At 47.3% G+C, this 26,188-nt stretch overlaps 1 protein-coding gene across 5 annotated transcripts in view; it reads right to left on the bottom strand.

Annotated features, from left to right (window-relative positions):
• The window catches only part of CDKL5 (cyclin dependent kinase like 5), a 1,214,907-nt gene that overhangs the window by 191,501 nt on the left and 997,218 nt on the right, over positions 1–26,188 (bottom strand). For all 5 annotated transcript variants that reach the window (XM_078658112.1, XM_078658115.1, XM_078658113.1 and 2 more), the window contains one exon: positions 18,941–19,098. In XM_078658112.1, the coding sequence (XP_078514238.1) occupies positions 18,941–19,098 (158 nt within the window). The remainder of the gene's footprint in view (positions 1–18,940; positions 19,099–26,188) is intronic.

Below are 26,188 nucleotides of genomic sequence, written 5' to 3'. Positions count from 1 at the left end.
AACTTACTGATGGGGGTTAATTGACTCCATGTACAGAATACCTTGGATTGCGTAGACATTTACACTACCAGAGTAGCTGCATGCCTGGATGCCCGGTTTGTGTAGCTGACGTAGTCGGTTTCTGTTATTGTAGAGCGGGGTCTCACATATCCTGAGCCAGGTCCAGGAAGAGGTGAGGTCCACTCCCCGGACACACTGGGTGAGTAAATAAGCTGGTATATACACTTTTGTTAAACAATTTATTATGTTTTATACAGACCAGGGTAATAGATTGTGTTTTTCCTGTACGTTTGTCCTCTCTAAACAGTACATACTCAACCAGGTGCCGAAGAGAGGAGTTGAAACAGCTGAAGGAAAATCATATCCTTTACTGGTTTTTCACTTGTGTGTTTTTTCATATATATTTTTCACACTTTATTCACAACCAATGCAGTAGTATTGTTATAGAACAGAGACCCTGACGAAAGCCGAAGGACTTATCCCTGAGTGGCTGAAACATGTTGGTCTCCTCGCAGCTATTTGTTTGGACTGCGATGACGATATTACACTGTTCTTGTTTTTAGTAAGGAAGGGGCGAACAATTATTAAAGTTCTCTGGGTTGAGCTCCCTATCCTTTTTTAAGATCACCACTTATCATATTTTTTGTTTACACTGCACTCCCCATCACATCAACATCATGTGGTAGTACTGAGTGATTGTGGGTCGCTACCCCATATCTGGTTATCGGGGTATGCCGGTCTCAATGATCTAGAGACACAATACCCGATTAGGACTACCAGATGATAATATTGATCATTACAAGACTGTTGATGGGAATCCTACACCAGGGGGGACTCACGTTACTGGTTCTTCACATCTTGTGATCTGGTTTGTTAGTATATTTTATTCACACCCTTGTACTATTGACAAGGTGTGGATGAGCAGAGGACTACGGTAGAATCCTTAATAAGACCCCTAAGTTTGTAGTTGTTTGTTGATTCCTATGGGGGATAATACTTAGGCTTGGTCTATAAACATCCCTCTAGCCCTGCATTAACTCGTGTTTTTCTATGTTCAGAGCAGCGTGCAGCTGCGGGCTATTATAGATTGATCTAGAATAATAGCGATCATTTCATTTCTATTAGTAAGAAGTGGTTAATATTTTGACTTTTTGTCTTTAGGTTTCTTATACCTCTGTCCCCTCCACTGTATAGCTACAATGGCTGAACGCCATGGTTTGGCGTATGACGACGCCATGTACCACTCTATTTTAGACAACATGCCAAGTCTTTTGGAAACACTGCCCACACCCACAGTGAATGCAACAGATGACTGGACTAAAGTGCTGGCCTTAAAGAAGTCGCAATCTCGGACTCAGACTCACGGGGTCATCATGGCAGAGTATATGAGAGCCAGTTGCGCACCTCCCGGGCTTATAGTTACCAATGCTCCACGACTATTTCTGAGTGACAAACCATTCCTGAAGGACTGGTCAATGATCGCTTGGCGCTGTACCCGTGACTGGCTAATTCTGATTATCAGCACAGCCAAACGGATATCAGACGCCATTTTAGTAGAAATACAGGTGTTGGAGGGCAAAATTAAGGCTACCATCAGTGCCACCTTCAAGAAAAACAAAGATGAATCAGATAAAGCCAACAAAGAATTTGCTGATTCGATACTTCAGACTAAACTTGAGAAGTTTAAGAAAGACCTAGCCAAGTTTAATTTGGAAACTGTTTATCCCTACACCAGCGATAACTACAAAGCTCCTGATTTTAACAAGAGAGGGAGGATGTATGGATCAAATTATTCAGGATCAAGCACGGAATCAGGGAGTGATTCGGAGACCAGTAATCAACCTTCCAACGCCGGTAACTACCAAGGCAGAGGTGGTAGATCACAGAATTATAGGGGCCAGTACAACATGCCCGGCCAATCATGGTGGCCTCCGGGACCCTGGGGGTATCCAGGTAACTTCGCGCCACCGATGGGCCCTTTTCCAGGTTTCCAAAATTTCAACAGCCAGCCTTTTTTAGCGCGCGGCCCCAGACGGTCACGGGGCAAAAGAAGACCGGCACAGGGACAACCTCAGGTCCAATGGGAGGATACAACAGGCCCACACGCAGGAACTCGGAGTCAAACGAGACGTATTGCTCAAGAACAATAAGCAAACCCAAACAGAGTTTGGTGGTCAATCTCAGTTCAAGAACTTTAACGGACATAGAGGAAGCGGTGCTGAATAAGGGCCTAGGCTTTGTGACCACTGATGAGGGCGATCCATTTGTTTTACAAATGGAATTAGCGCAGTTTTTTCGCAAACTGAGGCTCCACTATTTCTTCAAAAACAAGAACTCTGAAGAATCGGAGGTAGAGATAGACACCAACACAGGTCTGAGGAACAAATCTACTTTTTCACCTCCCTTACATGCCATACCTACTCAAGTTCTCACTTTTGAACTAGCTGTCAAAAATGAAATAGATCTCATACAATACAGCTCCAAACCACGGTACAATAATCTCACCACTCCAGAGAGACAGGGTCTTAAATCACTGACCCAAGACAGTACGATAATTGTGAAGCCCGCTGATAAAGGGGGCTCCATTGTGGTACAAAATGTAGACACTTATAGGGCAGAGTGTCTCCGGCAGCTGAGCAACAGCGATGCCTACCGTCCACTGACCATCGACCCGACTCCCAGACTGACGAGGGAGATCAAAGTCTTGGTTGAAGAAGCCTTGGCGGAAGGCTGGATTACCCCCGCAGAGGCATCATTCCTGCAGGCTAAGCATCCCATTATGCCTTATTTTTACACCTTACCTAAGGTGCATAAGCCACAGAGACCGCCTCCAGGGAGGCCCATAATTTCAGGCCTGGGCTCATTACTTGAACCGCTTTCAGCGTTTGCTGATTATTTTCTCAAACCCTTGGTGAGCATGATGCCCACGTTTCTTAAGGACACTGCTGATGTCCTGAGAGTGATTCCCGAGATTGCCTTTGATCGAGAGACAGATTACCTGATCTCTCTGGACGTTGAGTCTCTGTATACCTCAATTCCCCAGGATGCGACCCTGGATACCATCAGGTCCATCCTGGGTGAATCGGAATTGAATTCCATCACTCCAGTACCGTTCATTATGGCTCTGGCTACCATAGCCATGAAAGAAAACTTCTTCATGTACGAGGACCAGATATACCATCAAGTCTCTGGGACCAGCATGGGCAGTATTTTTGCCCCTTCGCTGGCGAATCTATATGTCCATCATTTTGAACAGTCGACAGTTCTGCATCCCACCAATCCCTTCTTTCCATCCATTATTTGGTGGAAAAGATATATTGATGATATCCTGATGGTGTGGAGAGGGACTAGCGAATCGGCCGTACAATTTCACCAATGGCTTAACAGCAAGAACAATTATCTCCGATTCACGATGGAAATGAGTAAAGACAGACTCCCGTTCCTGGATCTCTCTATTTACAGCACCTCGAGGGGTTTGGAGAGTGAATTGTATAAAAAGCCAATGGCAAGGAATTCATTGCTCCTGTATGAAAGTCAACACCCTAAGTCTTTGAGGGACAATCTGCCCTTTGGACAGTTTCTTCGAGTCCATCGGAACTGTTCTAGCCCAGAAACTTTCAAACTCCATGCAGAGGAGCTTTCCAAACAGCTGAGAGAGAGGCACTACCCCAAGAAATTGGTCCAACGTTCATACAAACGAGCAGCGAACAACCATCGGGCTGCCCTCTTGGAACCACGCATAGAGAAACCACCACTGGATCGTCTAACCCTAGTGAGCACTTTCAACACCAAATCGAACTATGTCCAAAAAGTGATCAAAAAACACTGAAGAATTTTGAACAGTGGCAAAGAAAAGATTCCCTTTCCTCTGTTCGCCTTCAAACGCTCAACCAACCTGAGGGACCGTCTGGTACACACACGACCCAAGCCCACACCCAGGAGAGAGCTAGGCACACTATGGGATCTCCCGCCGGTAGTAGGGCATCATCCTTGCGGGGGTTGCTCCATTTGCCCTCTAACAACTAAAGTCACGAGTGTGGACATTGGTACAGATAAGCCTTGGGAGCTGCGGCAGTTCACAAACTGCAACAACACCAACCTGATCTACCTCATCACGTGCACGTGCAACGAAAGATACGTGGGCATGACCACGAGAAAGGTACGTGTGAGGATGCAGGAACACAAGAGCACTTTCCGTTGCAGGAAAGATGTCTCCAAACTCACTAAGCACTTTCTCACGTGCAATCATGCCAAAACAGACTTCAAATGGCATGTTCTTGAGAAACCGTACATTCCACCACATGTGAGTGATGTGTCTAGATATCTTTTCGTCCGTGAGCAGAGGTGGGTGTTCAAATTGGGGACACACAAACAAGGGCTGAACGACGACATTCCATGGGTCTCCTTGTCCTGATCAATTTGATCTGTGCCTCTATAGATAGTGTTATGCGTGGTTTACACCTTTAATCAGAGGACCAGAGGATTTGTCCTTGTATTTAACAGTATTATTTTATTTGGGCGACACATTAGTTGGCGTCTGGCTATAGCATCTTTAGCCCACGACCTATTGAGGAGTTTAAGAGCACTTCGCTTATGGTGTGCTCGGGACTGGGCACTTTTGTTTCCATCATTGCCCGCATGGCAGGGCGTCTTAGCTATCGTTTTCTGTCACATGTGACGGTGAACCTGTCTACCTTGGTTTGCACCGTTTTTTGAGAGGGGTTCGTCACTTGCGAATACTCCCCGTTCAATTCCAGCATAAAAGTATTGGTGATTCTAGAAATCCCTGTGGAGCGTGATGTATGTTTCCCAACATGCCACGTTTGTTCGAGCACTACGCTTGGTAATGTTTAAAAAGTAACTAGTTATTCTATTTTAATGTATTTGCATTTGTGACACTAGTTGGCACTTTTGACGCCGTGCCTATGACTACTAGCAAGGTGAGCGTCTGTTTTCAATTCCAAAACCCTTAACAACTAAAAAACTAAAAAACTACACTCACCAATGACATGATGTCATCGTGTAGTTCTATATCATTGGCTGAACTAGCGCGTGTCTAAATCCAGTTTTGTCCATACATCTAGAGTAGGCAGCATTCTGTCTAGGGTTGAGTGATATCCCAGTCGGTTCTAGGTTCAGGCGTTCTAAGAGACACCTCTCTTGGCCACGCACGAAACAGTAATGCGGAAATACATCCGTGGTTTTGGAAAGAACTACAATCACCCATGACGTGACGTCACTTTGTAGTTCTATACCGGCCCATTCTCGCGAGAGGACGCGCGCGGGGCCTCGATCGAGTGTGGGCAGCGTTTAGGACAGATGTGGTATCATGTCCTGGAACCATCAGCGGGCACTAATAACGAGGTAAGCGGCAATAGAACCACTACAATGCCAATACATAGTACTGTGTGAGGAGGTGGCGACTTGGTCAGCCCCTCCCTCACCGGTATCGATTGGATGAGTGTTCCTCAGCCGAACAGTGAAGAAGTCAGTACGCATTGGGGACTGTGCCTCCCCCTGACTCAGTCACCGCCGGGGATACCGACGGATAGGTAGGATTACCTGCCTTACTAGCCTGACATAACGGGCATGCCACTGTGCTAGCTATATGATATACATTAGATACTTTGAAAACCCATGTTAATTTAGCCTGTAGCTTGCAGGGAGGTGGAGGGTAGGTGTATTGTGAACTTACTGATGGGGGTTAATTGACTCCATGTACAGAATACCTTGGATTGCGTAGACATTTACACTACCAGAGTAGCTGCATGCCTGGATGCCCGGTTTGTGTAGCTGACGTAGTCGGTTTCTGTTATTGTAGAGCGGGGTCTCACATATCCTGAGCCAGGTCCAGGAAGAGGTGAGGTCCACTCCCCGGACACACTGGGTGAGTAAATAAGCTGGTATATACACTTTTGTTAAACAATTTATTATGTTTTATACAGACCAGGGTAATAGATTGTGTTTTTCCTGTACGTTTGTCCTCTCTAAACAGTACATACTCAACCAGGTGCCGAAGAGAGGAGTTGAAACAGCTGAAGGAAAATCATATCCTTTACTGGTTTTTCACTTGTGTGTTTTTTCATATATATTTTTCACACTTTATTCACAACCAATGCAGTAGTATTGTTATAGAACAGAGACCCTGACGAAAGCCGAAGGACTTATCCCTGAGTGGCTGAAACATGTTGGTCTCCTCGCAGCTATTTGTTTGGACTGCGATGACGATATTACACTGTTCTTGTTTTTAGTAAGGAAGGGGCGAACAATTATTAAAGTTCTCTGGGTTGAGCTCCCTATCCTTTTTTAAGATCACCACTTATCATATTTTTTGTTTACACTGCACTCCCCATCACATCAACATCATGTGGTAGTACCGAGTGATTGTGGGTCGCTACCCCATATCTGGTTATCGGGGTATGCCGGTCTCAATGATCTAGAGACACAATACCCGATTAGGACTACCAGATGATAATATTGATCATTACAAGACTGTTGATGGGAATCCTACACCAGGGGGGACTCACGTTACTGGTTCTTCACATCTTGTGATCTGGTTTGTTAGTATATTTTATTCACACCCTTGTACTATTGACAAGGTGTGGATGAGCAGAGGACTACGGTAGAATCCTTAATAAGACCCCTAAGTTTGTAGTTGTTTGTTGTTTCCTGAATATCCCGAACCCGCTGCTCGGGAGGATAAACCCGAAACTGCGCCGAGTCTAGAACCGCTCCGATGAAGAGGAGCTTCTGAGAGGGACACAGGTGTGACTTCGGCACATTGATGGTGAACCCCAGCAGGTGCAGGAGGTTGACCGTAGTCTGGAGGTGGCTGACGACTGTCTGGAGAGCCCACCTTCAACAACCAGTCGTCGAGGTAGGGGAAGACTGAAATCCCTAACCTGCGCAGATGAGCTGCGACCACCGCCATCACTTTCATGAACACCCGTGGGGCGCTGGTAAGGCCGAAGGGGAGCACGGTAAACTGAAAGTGCTCGTGGCCTACCGTGAACAGCAGGTAACGCCGGTGGGCCGGCAGGACGGGGATGTGAAAATAAGCGTCCTGCAAGTCCAACGCTACCATCCAGTCTCCAGGGTCTAGGGCCACGTTCCTATCCACAGGCTGCCCTGGGGCGGGCCTGGACCAAGTGCCCAAAAGAACGTCTGACAAGGCCTCATTAAACGGCAGCAGAAGCTCGGCCGAACGTGACTGCGGTTTAAGGACCTCAGTGAGGAGGTTAGTCCTCACGGCCGCGACGGGGAGCTCAAGGCCCAGGGCCTTGGCCGTCCTCATCAGCACCATGCTATAAGCAGCCCCCTCCTCCATAGCCACGCTAGGAGGGGAGACTAAACCTGTGTGGACTTCGAGCCCGAAGACTGATGACGACGACCGGAACTGTGGTGGCTCCGGCCACGTGACCGGTCCCTCGACCTCCTTTCGGACCGGGACCTCGAGCGGCACGGGGCGGACTGCCGAAGCTCGAGTCGCTTACGGGACCGCTCCCTTCTAGCCTTAGACGTCAGGGCCCGGCAGTCGGAGCAGGACTTGTCGTCGTGGTCCAGGCCTAAACAGTGCAGGCACCGGCGATGGGGGTCGGTAACCGACATCAGTCGGTTGCAGTCGGCGCAAGGCTTGAACCCGGGCATCCCTACCGACACCGTCGGAGTCGAATAGACTTCGAAAATGGATCAAAAAGGATCTCAAAAGGTTAGTCAAAAAGTGACTAGGGTACAACTTTTCCCAGATCTGCGCTAGCTGGCGCGGAAAAAAGAAGAACTGAAGTCAGCACGCGGAGGCGGCATCTAAGTACTCCGACGACGTCATCACAGCGCCCACGACGGAAGCGGAGCAGCGGACGACGCCTACAGACGCGCATGGGTACTGCTACGCAAAACATTTCCAGATCCAGTCTGACGCCTGGGGATATTCTAAGGTAAGGAATCTATCACTAACGTGTCTCTTTCAGATGCTGTAGCGTACTTCACCAAGGAGATTTACACTGTCCTGCAGCGCAAACATAACAGAATAGAGGACAAACGGGTAGGAATAGGAGATTCAAACTGGAATCTGGCTTAGGCTGAGCAGAACATGGAAATGACATCTAGCCGGGAAAGACTAGACCGCACAGTGAATAGCCTCACGTACAAAGCAGAAGCGGAGTAGGGTTCCGGGAAACAGGATTCAAAGCAAGGTCCATAGTCATCACAGAAGAAATTAAGCCAAGTGTTGAGACAGCAGTGTCGGGAGTTTATGCACTCTTCACTCGCCGTATCGCGAGCGCTGATTGGCAGTCGTGGGGTTGATGCGAGCAGGTGATCACCCTTGATTACCTCACACACGGGCTATCAGTAAAAAAGAGGAAGGAAAGTAAAAGATCTAGTGTGAGGGAAGTGTGTGCACTGGTTCTTCCATGTTAGGCATATACGGGTTCAAGTCTAGGCTGCGACATTGACTGGTCCCCCTTTTGAGCCTTTGCTCTCTGTTGACCTTAAGTTTCTTTCTGCGAAGGTTCTTTCTTTGGTGGGCGGTTCTTGTGGGCGGCGGGTTGGTGAGCTTGGTGCTGAACTTACTCCCCCCCCCTTTTTGCGCTTTTGCTCTGACAAAGTGATTCTGCATCCTAGTCAGTTTTGTTCTGCCCAAGGTTTTGTCTTCTTTCCACTATCAGGAGGATATTGTCCTTCCTGGTTTTTTCCCTGACCCCATCTCCCCTGAGGAGGAGGTTCTGCATTCTTTGGATGTGTTGAGGGCTCTTCGCATCTATCTGGATCGGACCAGTGCTTTTCAGAAAATGGATTCCTTATTTGTTACGTACGGTCTCTCTGGGAAGGGTCTTCGTCCTTCCTTGTCCACTTTGACTCATTGGGTGAAGTGTGCTGTTATTTTGGCTTATGAGTCTGCTCACTCTCCTCTGCCTTTTTCTGTCCAGGGTAGGTCCACCCGGGGTGTCTCCTCATGGGTCATGTTTAAGAGTGCCTCCTTGCGTGACATTTGTAATGCTGCCACGTGGGCCACTCCCCATACCTTTGTTTCCCATTCCCGTCTTCAGTTGGGGATGGTGGCCTCGGCTGACTTTGGCACTCATGTTTTGTCTGATGTACATAATTTGTAATTTGTACTGCTTTCCTTGTTATTATATGGATCTGTTCTATGATGCATTTCATGGTCTATGTTCTTATAATCACTGTACGCTTGGGTATGGGCTCACTGTTAAGGAATGGGATGGGAAGACAGACGAGGAGGAAATGCCGGTAATAGTCATTACTCCGAGTCGTCTTCCCCTTCCATTCCTGAGCCCTTACCTCCCTCCATGTTTTTTGTCTTCAGGTGATTATTTTGTGATTGGTTTTCTTCTCTGGGTTTCTTTGGTATTCTAAGGATGTCTTCGTGACGCCCTTCCCCCTTTATGCACACCGACTAGGTAGCGCCATATTGGGGGAAGTGTTAAAGCTCTGCTAGGTATAGCGTTTCTGTGGAGCATACGACCTGCTTACTGTTAAGGAATGGAACAAGAAGATAGGAATGCGGAGTAATGAATATTACCGGTGAGAAACCGGGCATTACATGGCCTACCTCATAGAATTTCATTGTTTTTAATCCCTGAAACGTGTCGACACCTTGTTTTGTTGTTAAATTTGTAATGTTCGGAACTACATTCTGACAAGAATTTATTTTTGCACCATGTTGAGTTTATGTATTCATACAAATGAATGCATTTGATGACAAATGTGATTGTCATCTTTGAGTCCTTTCCGATTCATATTTTTAAACAGATGTTTTAAAAAAAAAAAAAATTTGATCAAATTGTACCTATAAGTGTTTCGATATCCTGGTCATTTTTGCCACCGTATGATTCTGGTTTGATGTATGTGAGCAGATGTGGAGTGTGTGTTAATTTATGCACCTAAAAGGGAATTATACATTTGACTTTGACTACCTCATACAAACAGGTGCCATTGGATACGCTAGTGCTCCTGAGCAGAGTTTCTACATTTGGTATAATTGTACCCAAGTTCAACAGGTGTGATCATCGAGCTTAACTATTGTCATCGGATATGTGCAAAAGGAAAGCACTTGACAACTATTTGTATGTAAGAAACATTTCTTGGAGGCAGCATGCTTACTGTTTTCAGAAGTGTGATGGTTGTATGTCAGCATCTTCTGTGTGCGCATGTTCAGAACTATGGTAACTGCTCCAAATGCCAACTACATTGTGGGCAAACATATATCTTTAACATGCACACCGGTAAGTGAGAAGCGCTGTAAGCCAAGAGATGGACAGGGTAGCTGAAGTGTAACCTAAAGAAACGTGAAATTCCAGAAAGCAAAGAAGATTCAAGGAACAGCAGCACCGTTGTCTGGTGGCTCAAACTCCGATTCACTGCTGCAGACTGCAGTTTGCTTCTCATTGATGCCAGACTGCATAGTGGTGGAACGGGGTAGGTTCCCACTCTGCGGGTGCCCTTCCACCCAGGCATTTGCACTGAAAAGTTTGAATGAGCACTTTATTCTTCCACATCATCTTAAGAAGGTCTATATACTTATATGAGGTTAGAAGTCCACATCCATTTATTACTATATAAGAATATTACATCAAACTGTAAATGGTACTAATGACTGATAACCGCATGTTGAGGGCAATATTGCTGCCTTTCAAAAGTCAATGGGGACTATCAACAAACCACCCTCTCCAGGGACGGTGGAGCTAGGGCTCGACTTTAGGTTCAAAGTTATTATAACTGGTTATTGCCTTCAACCCCTCAAAAATGCATTGGCTGCCTGCATATTACCTTTCCTCCTATTTCCCATTAGGACAAGTATAGGAGGACAAAGCTGGTACTGCCCCTTAACTATCCACTAGTGCCAGCAGCTGACATACAAGTACCGCCACATAAGTTGAGACAAGAAAATGCTCCCACCGAGCAACTGATGGAGTTTGGTGGGTTTTGCAGACTGTCTCTCTCTTGCAAAAGAACAAACCATTGACCCTTCTTGCAAATAGACTGTGCAGCAGGTTAGAAAGAAACAACACACAGGATGTTATTGCAGGTGCCCTGCACCAGGGTGATGATGCTGCAGGCACCATTTTGCTTTTGGTATCAGTGTATGCAGAGAGAAATCCAGCACGGCTCCGACTGTGCACACAACAGCTCTGTAGGCTATAGCTGTGCCAACCAGTGCATTTTTCTTCACAGAGGGCCAGGTTCACAATGGGGAATTGCAACAAGAGATGAGGATCAGAACAGCAGCCCAAGGTGGGCACTTGCTGTCATGGACCAGCATTTCATAAAAAGTAAAACAGCGGTACTGCACCCGCTGCTTTAGTGCTCATTGGTTTCCAATTGGGTTAGTGCTTCAAATGCCTGTGGAAACAAAGATCAATGGATTTCAAATTTTTTACGTCAGGACAGGAGGCAAGGATTATGCTTTCTTCCTTTGCATTTATTTCAGAATCAGTCCTAAAACATTTGAACTCAAACTATATTTCCAATGAACCCTGGAGAAAATGCAGTAGTTTCAAACAACCAATCATGTAATAACATGTCCTTTAAAGTCCATGACAACATCCTGAATGCCTTCTTTGTATGCTGCTCCAGCAGCAGATTAAGTGTCATTTTTGTCCTTTGCGTACAACATTATTATTGTACTTTTCTTCATATATAGCATTTTACTGGCTCAGTGGGGTTATCCTGTGGTCTGAGGTGCGGTGATGTCCTCCCACCAGTCGGTGGCAGTAGAGAGTGCACGCACTGCCAAACCCTCGCTGATACTGTCAACCCCACAATGCGGTCACAGCACGCAGACAGCAAAAAGGGGTTTTGTAAATCGCTGATCACTTTGCAGTTTGACAAATTGTAAATATCTCCCTAACAGCATGACAGTTATTTTGCCACAGTTCTTTAAGGATATCATACTCTTCTCAAGATGCAGAGAAGCAGTGATAACGTGCCCAGAGGAGGACATGGAAAAATCCATTCCAAGGGATCATGGGCTTTCAGATTCAGTAGAAACCTTGGCAAAGAGGGTAGAGAGTGACATGCTAGTGCCACTTGTGAAGCAACTACTCCAGCTGGAAGCTTGCTACTCTGAACCCCTCAGCTGGAGCAAAGCTTTAGGGTTCCTCCTGGGGACCTCGAACCCTAGACGCTGCAAGGAAAGATTTCTGCCAAGTTTATAGCCAAAAGGAAAATGGAGCATGTCAATATCATGGATACCTATGATAGGCTTAAGGAGGCTTTCTTGGCTCAATTCACCCTAACTCCAGCTCAGCCAGACTTCCTAGGTGAGCCAGCAGTGAGATGCTCCAGAGACAGTGTCACCACAAAATATGACCCGCCCCGGTGGTCCCTATCCAGGCAGATGACGGGTCTTATGCAGATGAATCAATTGGAGACTCAGATATAGAAACATGTGATTCGAGACCTTGGCATCTGACACCTGGCCACAAACGACACAAGCCTAGCCAAGCTACCATCAAAGATTCTCGAACCTGAAGACAGAAATCGCTCCAGCTCGGTGGAATGGTCCCAGGGAGAAAAGGTTGTAAAATATGTGGGAAGCCTCCTTATAAAACCATTCGACAAAGAAGTTTGTGTGCCGCCTGCAAGCTAAATTCCCAAGATCAACATTTTATAAGGAAGAGTTGCCTTTGCACCAGAAAAAGATTGACACATGACAACTTTCTAGCCAAGCTCATCAAAGACTCTAAGAAGGGCATAGACAGGTCTTGACATTTATGGCCCATTAACGAAAATCTTTGATTTGGTGGGTGAGTTCGGTAAGCTGATCTTCCCAGAAGTCCTCACAGGATGGGCTCAGAGAATGGGGATCTTTGTGGTCAGTGAAAAACCTGCTATCTCCACTGAAAGGTACAGGTCACTTCTCATCAAAGTGGATCCAAAGCTGGTGACCTCGTCACCTCAGAAGCAGCACCTGTGGCCCACAGAGGCCTTTTAGAAAAACCATTTTGAAAGGAATTAGGCAAGTCCATGCCGGTCTTTGGACCAGTGGGGCCAGGCATGGCAGAAGTCGCTCTACTGGCTGATCCCCATACCAAGGCCCTCAAAGGGATCAAACATCATGAAAAGGACAATGGCAAGACCAATCATGTTTCAGCTGATTTTTCCTGTCAAGAGTTGCAAATAAAGGCTGCAGCAACATAAAGCTGAGTTTGCCAATGCAGTGGCAGCACCCTTAGTGTTTTCAGCATTATAGAGACAACAGATTGCCCAGGAGGTGACAGCCCAGGCAAAAAAAAATATCTGGGTGCTATGCCCACCACAGGGATTTCTTAACCAACCTTTCTCTTGTGGAGAAAAGGGACAAAAGAACAAAAGATAGAAGCTTGTGATAAATCTCAAGGAGCTCAATGAGTAATTGTTTTTTCTGCCACTTCAAAATGGAGAGTAGTCACGTCTTGTGGGAATATTGAAACAAGGTCACTGAATGGTGCATCTGGACCTGAAGGAAGCCTACCTGGCAATTCCCATTTTTCCATTGCATTGCAGGTCCCCAAGTTCATATGGCATGGGGATGTATACGAGTCGCTACTCGCCCTTTCAGACTATCCTTCACACCATGGTGCTTTACAAAAGTACTCAGGCCAGTGACAGAGTTTCTCGGAGCAAGGAGAATACACATGTCTACCTATCTGGATGACATCCTTCAGATGGATCTGTCTTTAGACCGTCTGAAACAATTGCTGTACCTAGCTATCTTGTTGATACAGGAACTAGTACCTGTGATCAACAAATCCAAGTCAGGCTGATTCCATGCCAAATGATTACATTTATGGGTTCACAATACATTCTGAACAGTCAGTGCTGGAACTACCAGCAAGGAAGATATCCCAGATAAGTGAAGAACCAAGGAGGGCACTAATAAAGATCAAGCTCTTGCTCTCTGTCTGATCATCAGCTTTGTTGGCCTACTAGGATCCTGCACTCAAGCCATCTCTCCTGGTCCATTGCACTACAGGCATTTTAACTGGCCATGGTGCTATTAGTCTAACACCTTGTAGGAGAGTTTCAGATATCAGGACATTTGACATCTGAATCTGCATGTCTACAGGTAACAGCCCTTAACCGCATGCGTGCGGTGCAGATTTCCGCGCTGCGCTGCATTTCGCTAAAACCTGCGTTACATGACGAGCTCAGCTCGTCATGAGTGTACGAGAGGTGTACCTCATGACGAGCTGAGCTCGTCATGAGCGTCGAAGGGGTTAAATTGCGGCTGTTACCCTGCATGACATTAAAACGCAAGCGTTACCACACATGCGCCATACCAACGTGTATTCTTTACTACGCATTTTTTTTACAATGCATGTGCTTTTACCACGCATGTCTTTACAATGAATTTTGTTGTAAAGGTATGAATGGTAAAAGCACATACGTTGTAAAAAAATTTAGGTAACCCACATCGTTGTGAGGAAACAGAGGCTCTTCCCGTTATTCACATCGGCTTTCACAGCTCCTCAAACGAATGCAAGAACTGTGAGGAGAGAGAGGAACCACGAGGAGAGAGAGGTAAGGGGGATTGGGCCTGGGGGTTAATATTTTAGGGTAAAAGGGGGTCAGGGTCATGTAAGCATAGTGGTTTAGGGTAGGTAAAGGACTGGGGTCATGCAGGGGTAGTGTTTTAGGGTTTTGGGCAGGGTGAGTACTGGGGGCGGGGGGTTGTGCAGGGGTGGTGTTTTAAGGTAGGGAGAGGACTGGGGGTCGGGGCTTCATGCAGGGTAGTGTTTTAGGGTAGGAACAGGACTGGGGTGTCGGGGAAGGTCATGCAGGGCTAGTGTTTTAGGGTTTAGGGCAGGTAGAGGACTCTGGGTCAAGGAGGGTTGTGCAGGGGTAGTGTTCTAGGGTTTAGGGTGGGGAAAGGATTGAGGGTCAGGTCGTGCAAGGGTAGTGATTTAGGGTTTAGGGTAGGGGAAGGTTTGGGGTCTGGGTGGTTGTGCAGGGGTGGTGTTTAGGGTAGGGAGAGGACTGCGGGTCGTGGGCGTGCACGGGTAGTGTTCTAGGGTTATGGGTAGGGAAAGAATTGGGGGTCGGGTCGTGCAGGGGTAGTGATTTAGGGTTTTGGGTAGGGAAAGGGTTGGAGGTTGGGGGTCATGCAGGGGTAGTGATTTAGGGTTAGGGTAGGGCAAGTGCTGGGGTCCGGGGTGGTCGTGTAGGGGTAGGGGTTTAGGAAAAGGCAAACTATGGGGGTTGGAGGGGTCGTGAAGGGGTAATGATTTAGGATTTAGGGTAGGGCAGGGTAGTGTTACTTACCTTACTCACTTTTATCAAGCGTATGCCTTTATCACACATGCTTTTGGTTTGTAATGGCATGCGTGGTGAAGGCATATCTGTGGTAAAAGAGTGCATTGTAATGGTAGCGTAGTAATACCTGCATTGTAATGGCACGCGTTATGCGTAGTAATGTCATACATTCCATGTCTACACTGGAGGGTGTCACCTGCATTATCAACAGAAGAACAAAGACCAACACAGAAGTCATCCCCTATCCAGTCTTAAGTGATTGTCCATAGTTGTGTGTGGGGAAGTGCGTGATTGCATATGAAATATAACTAAAAAAAATGTTCCACGTGGTCAATCATTTGATGATATAAATCAGGAAACCTTTTTGTGCAGTGTTCTCACCACCAAAAGCTTTGGATTTCTCTAAACTAGCTGTCTTAGACAGTGGGGTTAAAGAAGTTTAAAGTGCACATGTGTGGCTGGCCGTCGCAATCCGGCCAGCCAAAATGCCAAGCGCACTTTAAACTGAAAGTGCCCTGCTCTCTCTGCTGCTGTCATTCAGCAGGAGCCCCGACCCGGTCCTGACGCTCCTTTCGGCACATGGTGAAGAAAAATAAAATGTAATGAATTAACTTCATAACCATTTCATTTATTCCTCTGGGAGCATTTCAGTGGACAACACGTATCGGCTCAAACTGAGGAACTGCCCCTGGATCATGCTTTGCATGAACACATGCTTCGCAGCTCAGTGAAATATCTGCGGACTGCAAACCTTTGCCTACCACAAACATACAAGTGGGCTAAAGAACGGTGATGGATTCAAACCAGATCTGTTGACTGGGTGTGAGTGTTTGATTGGTTCAGATTCTCCGTCCATCACCACCCCCTTTGTACAGGGCGTAGGGGCGTAGCCCCACTAAGCCCCATGGACCTACCGCGTTGTCACTAAAAGCCAAATCCAAATATTTAAAAAAATCGCGCTATCTGCCGGCCGAGAAACCGGGAGACACCCGACTTTCCCGGAGTGCGCAGGGGGGGGGGGGGGAGGATGGGCCTGCTGCAGCTGCGCAAGTGTATTTTTGGGCACAAACATGCCCGCGCATGCGCAGATCGTTTTCCTGTGAATTTCCCCTTAGAGAGGGGACCAGGGGGCGGGCCGCAGCCCCCGGGGTTACACAGGGCGACTGGGCGAGGAGTCATGGTGCCCCCCCAGCCAATCCTGGCGCTGGATTGGCTGGTCAGTCAACTCCTGTCACTTCAACCACTCTGCTGCCAATGGCGTAGGGCACACGTGCCGTGTTTCATGTGGAAATGTGTTTGTGGCAAATATACTGAAAAGGTGGTTCAAAAAAGGCATTGAGTTGTTACCACGGCGAGGTGGGGTGAGAGCGGAACACAAGTCCGGGAGCTCCCGACGCGCTCCTGAGCACTGTCTCTATCAGACACATTGCGCTCACAAGTAACACTAGGTTGCACAGAGCTGTTTTCGATGCACTAACAAGTAATGTGACAGAAAAAAAAGTCGGCAAAGGAGCTGAGGTATAAATTAAATGTCTGTGTGACTGCAACACAATATATAGGTTTAATAAATTGCTAATGTGCATGCTAAATTTGAGTTCCTTGAATGAGTCATTTATATAGGTGTATGAAAACTGAAATTCCCCAGGTAAATACAATACTCATTTTTCATTCAGTGATATTTACTTAGGGAAGTATTGTGTTTCACAGAAAATGTCTGCATCTACTGCTTTAGCATTGAAAATATACTTAACCCCTTGGGCACGGCCGCGATTCTGCGATGGGTGGATGGGTGGATGCATGAATGAAAGATGGATGCAGGATGGATGCAGGATCGATGGGTGGATGGGTGGATGGATGGGTGCATGAATGAATGATGGATGCAGGATGGATGGGTGGATGGATGGGTGGGTGGATGGATGGATGGGTGGGTGGATGGATGGGTGGATGCATGAATGAATGATGGATGCATGAATGAAGGGTGGATGGGTGGGTGGGTGGGTGGGTGGATGGGTGGATGCATGAATGAATGATGGATGCAGGATGGATGCAGGATGGATGGTGGATGGATGGATGGGTGCATGAATGAATGATGGATGCAGGATGGATGGGTGGATGGATGGGTGGGTGGATGGATGGATGGGTGGGTGGATGGATGGGTGGGTGGATGGATGGGTGGATGCATGAATGAATGATGGATGCATGAATGAAGGATGGATGGGTGGATGGATGGATGGGTGGGTGGATGCATGAATGAATGATGGATGCAGGATGGATGCAGGATGGATGGGTGGGTGGATGCATGAATGAATGAATGATGGATGCAGAATGGATGCAGAATTGGTGGATGGATGGATGGATGGGTGGATGCATGAATGAAGGATGGATGCAGGATGGATGGGTGGGTGGATGCATGAATGAATGATGGATGCAGGATGGATGCAGGATGGGTGGGTGGATGCATGAATGAATGATGGATGCAGGATGGATGGATGGATGGATAGGTGGATGCATGAATGGATGCAGGATGGTGGATGGATGGGTGGATGGATGGATGGATGGGTGGATGCATGAATGAATGATGTATGGATGCAGGATGGGTGGATGGATGGGTGGATGCATGAATGATGTATGGATGGATGCAAGTTGTTTCGGGCTCGCTCGCTGCGCTCGCTCGCTGCGGTGCAATATGCAAATTAGTTTACGGCTCACCACTTTCAAATGTCACCAGCCGCCCCTGTTTGTACCACAAACATACAGCATTGAAGCGAGTTTCTGTATTTCTCCCAAGAGTAGCTGCATAATGAGTTGCTCTCTTACACCAAACAAAACTGTTAGTGTACTGCCTTCGATTACCTTGTGCATTGCAATCAGATGGGTGCTGGGCAATCCGTTGCACAGCTCACTAATAAACTTCAAGGTCAAATGTCGCTGCTCGTAAAATGAGAAACACTGTGGTCCTTCGAGTTTCAAGATTGCTCACTATGCACAAGGCAGTCGGAAGCAGACCCTGCAGGACCATGGGACCAGAACTACAGACACCCTGGGTGGAACATCTAAAATAATCACCAATCAATACTTAATATAATCTATTGCACATATATAACAGCTGCTGTTAAGCATTCCAAATCAAGCTCATTATAGACTCACTTGGGGCAAAGGGGACTGTGGCAGTGGCAGATCTGCGTCCAATATGGATCACTCTATGACTGAAAGACGTAAACACATTTGTTTGTGGCTGCCAAAGTGCCAGTCTTGCCTCAAGCATACATTCTGAATGGGGGCAGATATGCACGTGCAGGTATATTTGTGCATATGTATCGCAATTTGTGTGTGCTGATTTTACGTTTACACCATTCCACCTGCACAATGTGTAATTGAGCAGGTCATAAAAAATCTACATTAAAAACAATAATAGACATAAAAAAGTAATAACAGCCAACGCTTTAGCGGTGTGCAATCAAAGATACATCTGAAGGCCAAGCAGAGAAATTAAAGTTAGGCAGGCAAACTAGCAGAATAAATGGCCCAGGCTCTCCTATTTTGCTACCAATTTGCGCACTGTGGCGGCTAAAGAGGAATTCTGCAAAACGCTCGCCACTTTAACATCGCTCTTGCTGTGAAGTTGAAAGGTCCTGAGTATTAAAAGCTGAAATAATGCATTATGGGTAAATGCAAACACACCGACCTGTTGGAAGAATTGCCCTCTCCGTGGTGGGGCTTCCGCTTGGAGGACCTGGATGGTGAACTACCACAACGATCTAAGAGCCTTTGAGTTTGAAAGGCAGGATGGTTCAAACTTTGTTCTGTCAGGAACCGATCAGAAGGATTCAGCTTCAGTAAGTTCTAGGAGACAAGGAAACACTGGCCTGTAATATTTGAACCATCTTGAAAACAAAGATATCATCTAAACTGCAACGGTTTCCAAAATGTTTGCTTTCATTCTGCAGAACGACTTTTCTGTACTGGCATACGAACAGATTTCAATGCCGCACACAACGTGATTGTTTAGAGCAGCACAATTCATGGCGTGTGCCAATGAACACGTATGCTTTAACAGTCACTTAGTGCCCACACCGTCATCCGCTCCCCCCCTGCATTTTATACACTTGCCCATATAATGATTACACAGGACACAATATTATGGGTAAAGAACTGCTGCAGGTTTATTTTCATACAACAAAAAGTATGACGTTTTTGTGGGTTATCTTACGGGCGATCCAGGGCAGGCAGCCCCTCGTTGCCCCGCCCGCCTTCTGAGCCAGCCGGCACGGTGGGTCGACGCCCGGACAGTGCAGCCTTTGCTGATCCCCCTTACGGATCACGTGATCATGTCTTATACTCCCGCCCCCCCTTTCAGGGCGGAGCGTGGTGTGGCACACCCCCGGTTGGTAAGGCCCCCCAACCGCCCGAAGGACTAACGGGGCGTGCAGCGAGGCAGGCAGGCGCAGGACGACCAGCACCGAGGCCGGACAGGGGCATCCGGGAGGGCAGACCACCGGAAAAGAGGTCGCATGCAGGGCTGCAGGGGCCTAAGTACCCTGCCCGCCCCCAACGCGCCCTCCCCGGGATGCACGTCACTGGTGCACCCGGCCGGGGGAGGGGCAGATGCACTGCCCGAGCCTCCCCCTCCACGCGGACTATCGGAGGGGGGGGGGGGCTCCGACTAGTGGGACTAAGGGGGCTGCCCTGCTGATGTCCCCCTGTGGGGGACGCGGGCAGCGGCAGAAGTTTTTAACAAACTCTTCTAAAGGTATTGCTGAAACGTAACTTCTGCTGCTTCACATATTAAGTTAGTGCTTTCAGAATGTGAGTTGTTTAAACACAGATGGCTACTTCTAATCTTTTTTTTAGGTGATTATTAAATGGGACCGGGTGGGAGGTTTGTTTTGCAATGAATTGTACCGCTCTGCTAAGTACCATTCATCAGGAGTTAGACTAACGCATTTTAGTGTGGTGGCCAGCATCACTGCACTGAAATGCAAGGTCATGCATAATAGGCATAGCGCCTCCTCAGCTGTCAAGCCATAGCGCTGCTAATCATGCACCAATATAATGCTGATTGAAACTAAAGCTGAAGTGGCGGAGCGCCATATCCTGTGACTTACAATATCCTTATAATGTATGGGAGGGAAACTTTATCCCTTATATAATGCTGATATTGTCTGTCATACTGAAACTTGGGTCAAGGATAACTGTGGGGTTATCATGAATTAGCATAGTTCCATTAATTTCACCTTGTTTTCTGCCCACCACACCCATGAACGTGGAGGGGGGATTTACCAATCTGGTTACAATTGTCTGAAATGTTTTAAGTTGGGCTCTAGTTCCCTTTTTGCCCTTGAAACCTCACTAATTAGATTGACAGACCCCTCTGGACTCCCCAGAATATACTTTTGATCTACTGCCCCCCAAGGATGGGGTTATGGCTTACAATTTGTTAGCTACTGTGTTATTGCAGTAACATTCTGACACAGCATATTTCTGGTTCTGGGTGACTGCAATCTTCATTTTGATAATCATTCACAAGTACTTCCATCCTGATTCGAGGATCTCTTCTCTTTCTTTTATCTTACAATGTGCACCCTGCTCCCGAACCACATTAAGGCCCCTGCTTTAGATACTGTTTGCCCAAACACCCACCTATGCCAAACCTATCACCTTTTTGCTATTCCTTCACCAGTTCTCTATTGCATCCCAATACCATGTCAGTTTATATCAGCTGCAAAAAACCTTAACCTACCATAAACGGAACATGATTTCAGCACAACTATTAGCTTCTTTAGTATTGTCAGGAACATTCTCTCTAGAGTGCGATGCTCAATCTCTTCTGGGAAACCAACGTATCTAGATTACTGCTGATCTTGATTAGATAGTTCCTTGAAGAAGATTGTTTTTAACCCCATTAAACAGTTGTGTGGTTGGCTTGCTGTGCAGCTCTTAGAAATGAAACAGGCTCTCCGTAGCCTTCAGCGCCAATGGCACTGTGACTATGTTCTAGCCTATTTCACCAAATGACTAGTTCTTAATTACACATAAAAGTACTTTCAAAACCTCCATGGCTGCTAGCTTTTCTCATTACATTTTTAATGCCCCAAACACGGCTACTGTCATTTCGTCTTTAAAGATAAAAGTGCCACAATTTCCTACACCCTGATACTGCAAAAAACTATTTTGTTTTCCTCTCCTTGTTTGGATTGCTCCCTTTTTAACGTGTTCCACCGCCCTCCATATTGATGCGATTAGCATATTATACCTCACCAGTGGGGAATACCCTGAATGATATCCTCAAAAGGGGCTGGGGTAACCAGCACACTATCAAAATCAACACAAGTGCCCCCTGTGCATCAAATACATCTATTACTTAATTTTGCCTTTCATGTTATACATTTGAGAAACACAAGAGAGAAATATTTCGATTATTCAATACGTTAATGTAGAACAAAGCTTTAGTATACAAGTACCCTACTCATGTCCTCTTTAGGGGAGGACAATTGAACCTCATCACCATTTCCTTCTATAAAACAGAAATACAAAAATACAACTATATGGACACAGTCTAACTATCTATCTATCTATCTATCTATCTATCTATCTATCTATCTATCTATCTATCTATCTATCTATCTATCTATCTATATATATATATATATATATATAAGAAAGCAAGACCAAGGGCTAAAGTATAGAATATCTTGGTGGTCCAGTCCTGATGATTTTACAAAAAAGAGGTGAAACTCCTCCTTCATCCAGATTCAGTACCGCCCTCCAGCACTCATTTTGTGACACAAAATATAAGGATTTGTTTTTCAGAAGACTACCTTGCTGCTTGAGGCTGCCTTGCTGCTTGAAGAGAGAGCAATCTCCTTGAACTCTGGACTACTAGAGTGACTCCAAGGGCTGGTTGGCTAACCTCCAGTGTGAGCTACAGAGACATTACAAGCTACAGAGACCTTCAACCCTGCACGTGGCCTCTGCTGGAGTAAGTCTTAAGCCCCCAAGTGGTACCCCTAGGTCCTGGCCACATGGAAGTGGTGTTAGAGGTGCTGTTCCTGCATAACCATAAAAGTTGGGACTTAGAAAAGAATTCACCAAACTGCAGCAGAAGAACTGGCAGAAGACTGGGATCTACTTGCTTGACAATCCTCTCAAGGTGCATCACTGGTTGTTCTGACTTTGTGGTAGCTCTGGCAATGATCTTCGCAGCAGCAAATCCTGTCCAGAGGGATCTCTGAGCAACAATATCAGGCCTCGTGGAGCCTTTCCTTGGCTACGGCTTACAGCTTTGTCCCGCTGCAGATTTTTGACTTTTAGAAAAGTTGCCCGAAAGTTAAAAACCTTCACCGGGCCTGACGGTGACAGGCACCCTCCCATCGACAATGATGACCACCTCGGCCTGGCAATCCAGCTTCTCCTGCTGAGACCTTTTTCCCACCATCATCGACGGTTTCACAGAGATCTCGTCCAGTGCTCCCCAGTGACAACCACTCCTCCTTGGGCACAGCCTGCTTCCTTGCCCTCCTGAACTATACCTTCTCCTGGACTTTTTCTCAGAATTTCGCCTAAGTCTGAAGGTAAGCCAGGTGGCGTGGCCAGCAACATGGCTGGGTAACTGTGTTGATCGGCAGCTCTGTCAGCCCCAAGTTAATCCTGTCTAAAATCCTACCCTTTGAAAGCCATCAAATGATTCCAAAGGGCGTCCTAAGTCCCCTGATGCACAACGGCTGCAGTGGAGGTGCTGAGAGGCGACCCCGGGCTGTGGAGAGGCTCCAAAGAGAAGGCAGGTGAAAATGGAACGTGGCAGCTCAAGATGACGGTGGCCTGCGAGTGCTGAGCGCCACCGAGCGGAGAGTCCCCTGAAGAGACAAGCGGAGGTAAACTGATGGCGTTTAATCCTCCAACTCCCTTGAAACCTGACGCCAGACAAGGTGCTGTGGCGCGGACCACCAAATAGGCCACCGAGACCCAAGGTGTTGTGGTGGGCCTGGTCGCGATCTCCTTCGGGGCAGCGGCGGAGCGGAAGACGTGCGGCCTACAGGGAGGTCGACCCTGTGAGTACTTGCAGGGAAGGCATATCAGCGGCAACGGAGAGAGACGGTGGGGCGGTGTGCTGCCTCCAGCTGCAACAGGAACTCAATCCACCACTGCCGCGCTGGAGGGCCCCGGCTGCTGACCCCCTAATGTACGGAGAGCCACTGGTTGGCCGCCCTGAAGATTGAGACACTGTCCCTGAGACAACAAGCAGGTGAGAGGAACTGTGCGACTGCGGAGTGGCCTGGCGGAAAGGATGTGGCGACTGAAGAAGGGGCCAAGGGACCGTGTGTTACTTGCTCGTCCCCTGAGCGGAGGGAGAGGCCACAGCCCTGCCGGATCACGCATCCATACTGCAGGCTATACATGCCTTCAGGGAAGCTCCTGAGGGCAAAATGGCCGAGGTGCACTAGTAGGTGACCCTGCTGCGCCAAGACCTACACATAGCATCGGAGAGAGTGACCAAAGCCGAAAACCGTATTCCCGAAGTGGAAGATGTGTCCCATAGTATGCGTGAAGAGGTCACAGGGCTGGTTGCCTAGCTGAAGGAGGTGGCATGGAGGGCGGACAACGCTGAAAATAGGGCCTGTAGGAACAACCTCCTCCTTATTGGATTTCTGGAGGGAACAGAGGGGGCAGACACGGGACACTTTCTAACGATGTGGCTCAGAGACTCCCTCCCAACGGCGCAGTTTGCACCCTGCTTTATAATTGAGCAAGCCCAAAGGATGCCAAGTCTTCAGCCGCCGCCTGGTACCCCCTCAAGATCCCTAACTGCCTGCTTCCTTAACTTCCAGGACCGTGATCTAATTCTCTGGGAACTGAGGCAAAGGGGGGGAAATCAAACATGCCAATACCTGAATAATGGTGTTCCCTAATTACTCTCATGAAGTGCAAAAGCAACGGCGAGACTCTGATGCAGTAAAGGCAAAATTGAGAACTCTTAAGATCTAATTTGTGCTGCTGTTCCCGGCAAAATTTTAAGTGAACTTCCAGGGCACCTCACAATTCTTCCAGACGCCAGAGGAGGCATGGTCCTGGATTGAGGAGCGTCCCCTCTAAGACTTCGACTAGACCCGACAGGGACATCCCATGCAGGCAAGCCAGAAAGTTCAGGTTCCGGGAGGCCAAAAGGGAAAAGAATGCGTTGATCGGCAGAGCCACGCAGGGCCTATGTGGGAACACCTTTTCACTCCAAACTTATCACAGGCAGGCGGACACAGATTGCAGAGACAGAGGAAGAAACTTTACGAGGAAACAGCAGACAGAAGCATCATAGAACACGAGATCGAACCACCTCCGACCCATCGGACAGGTCGTACTCAGCTGATGCAGATAGCGATTACCCACTCCTCAAACATCCATCAGATAGAAGATCCGGGCCCGGAGCCTGCAGTCCTAGAGATCCAGCAGCAATCCAAAAGTGGTGAAGAAGGTTGAGATGCAGGGACTAGATGTTAATGTTATGTTATGTTAATGGGCATTTGTTGAGCGCACTGTCACCATGAGTTTCCTGGCGCTGGTAGGACACCGAGACTGTACAAGAGGGATTTTATTGGGAATGTGAGAAAAGCAGAGTTTTTAAAGATTTCCTAAATGATAAGAGGGAATATGAGGTCTTGAGTGAGAGTGGAAAAGAGTTCCATAACTTGGGAGCCAGATGGGAGAAGCTGCGGCCACCTAATTTGATAAGTTTAAACCGGGGAGTGACTAGAAGCTGAAGGTGAGGGGGGCGTGGCTTAGGAGCCTCAGGAGATGGCCGCGTTCTGCCGGAGCTCCGCCGAGACGTGAGGGGTCGAGTGGCTTCTAGGACTCCAATCTTTCTCTTCGGACCGGCTTTTTAACATTTCCGGATGTCAGAAGTCGTGCTGCTCATCATGTCTGTCAGACAAACCTCTCCAGTAAGGCAATCCTCCTTTTTTTTGACTCCTTCGTTTCTGCACTGCGCCACAGCATTGCGGCCGCCATTTTGTTTTCGGCGCGTCCGCATTTCTTTGCCTACACGGATGTTTCTAATGCTATCTCCTCAGAACTCGCCTTTATTTTTGGGTCACTACTGGTTCCCCTCTTAAGTCTCCTCGCTTATACTATTCCTCCGCTTTGCTGTGATGCAGTGATTCTCATGACTACGACTACCGCCTCTCCTACCTGTGTACAGTTGGTTTCTGTGAGGTATTTTCCGCCATTTTTTTTTTTGTAACACGAATTGTGTTCCTCCAGACTTCTAACTATGGCTAAAGCGCGCACCAATCGTAATGGCTCCAATCTTCAGAGTGACTCTTTAGTGGAAGATTTTAATCTGTTTAATGCGCTGCAGGACCATCAAGAGGATTCCCACATGGATTCCACTAGTTCCAAGGGGTCTGCTATCTCAACGACACGCACCAGTACTAAACAAAATACTAAAGCGACCCCAGTGGTACCAGGTTCTTCCTCTATGCCTGGAAAACGTCTCAAGGCTCATCCTCCTTCTCCTCCTCCTGCGTCTTCCTCTATTAAATCATCAGACCTTATCCTTGAGGAGTTACGCGCGCTTAAACCTCACATGGAGGAAACCAATTGTCGTTTACTTAACTTAGAAACCAACTGGTCTGTCACAGAACAAAAAGTTGAAGTGTTGGAGAGCCGCGTTGGTCTCATTCAGGATCTTGCGGATCAAGTCCCTTCTATTTCCAAAGAGATACTATTCCTCAAGCAACAAGTTGAGAATTTGGAAAACCGAAACAGGCGCAACAACCTACGCATTTATGGCCTTGTCGAAAATTTGGAAGGTCCAACACCTATATCCTTTTTTCAGACTTTTTTACCAACATTGCTTGGTCTTCCTGAATCGCCTGTTCTGAATATTCAACGTGCACACCGTCTTGGTTCCAGTCGTTCCTCTGCTTCATCTTCGTCCAAGCCT

The sequence above is a fragment of the Lissotriton helveticus genome, chromosome 8, assembly GCF_964261635.1.
Source record: "Lissotriton helveticus chromosome 8, aLisHel1.1, whole genome shotgun sequence".
In the NCBI taxonomy this organism is placed as follows: domain Eukaryota; kingdom Metazoa; phylum Chordata; class Amphibia; order Caudata; family Salamandridae; genus Lissotriton; species Lissotriton helveticus.
The sequence above is the reverse complement of the archived record's forward strand: the minus strand, read 5'-3'. Positions and strand labels throughout refer to the sequence as shown.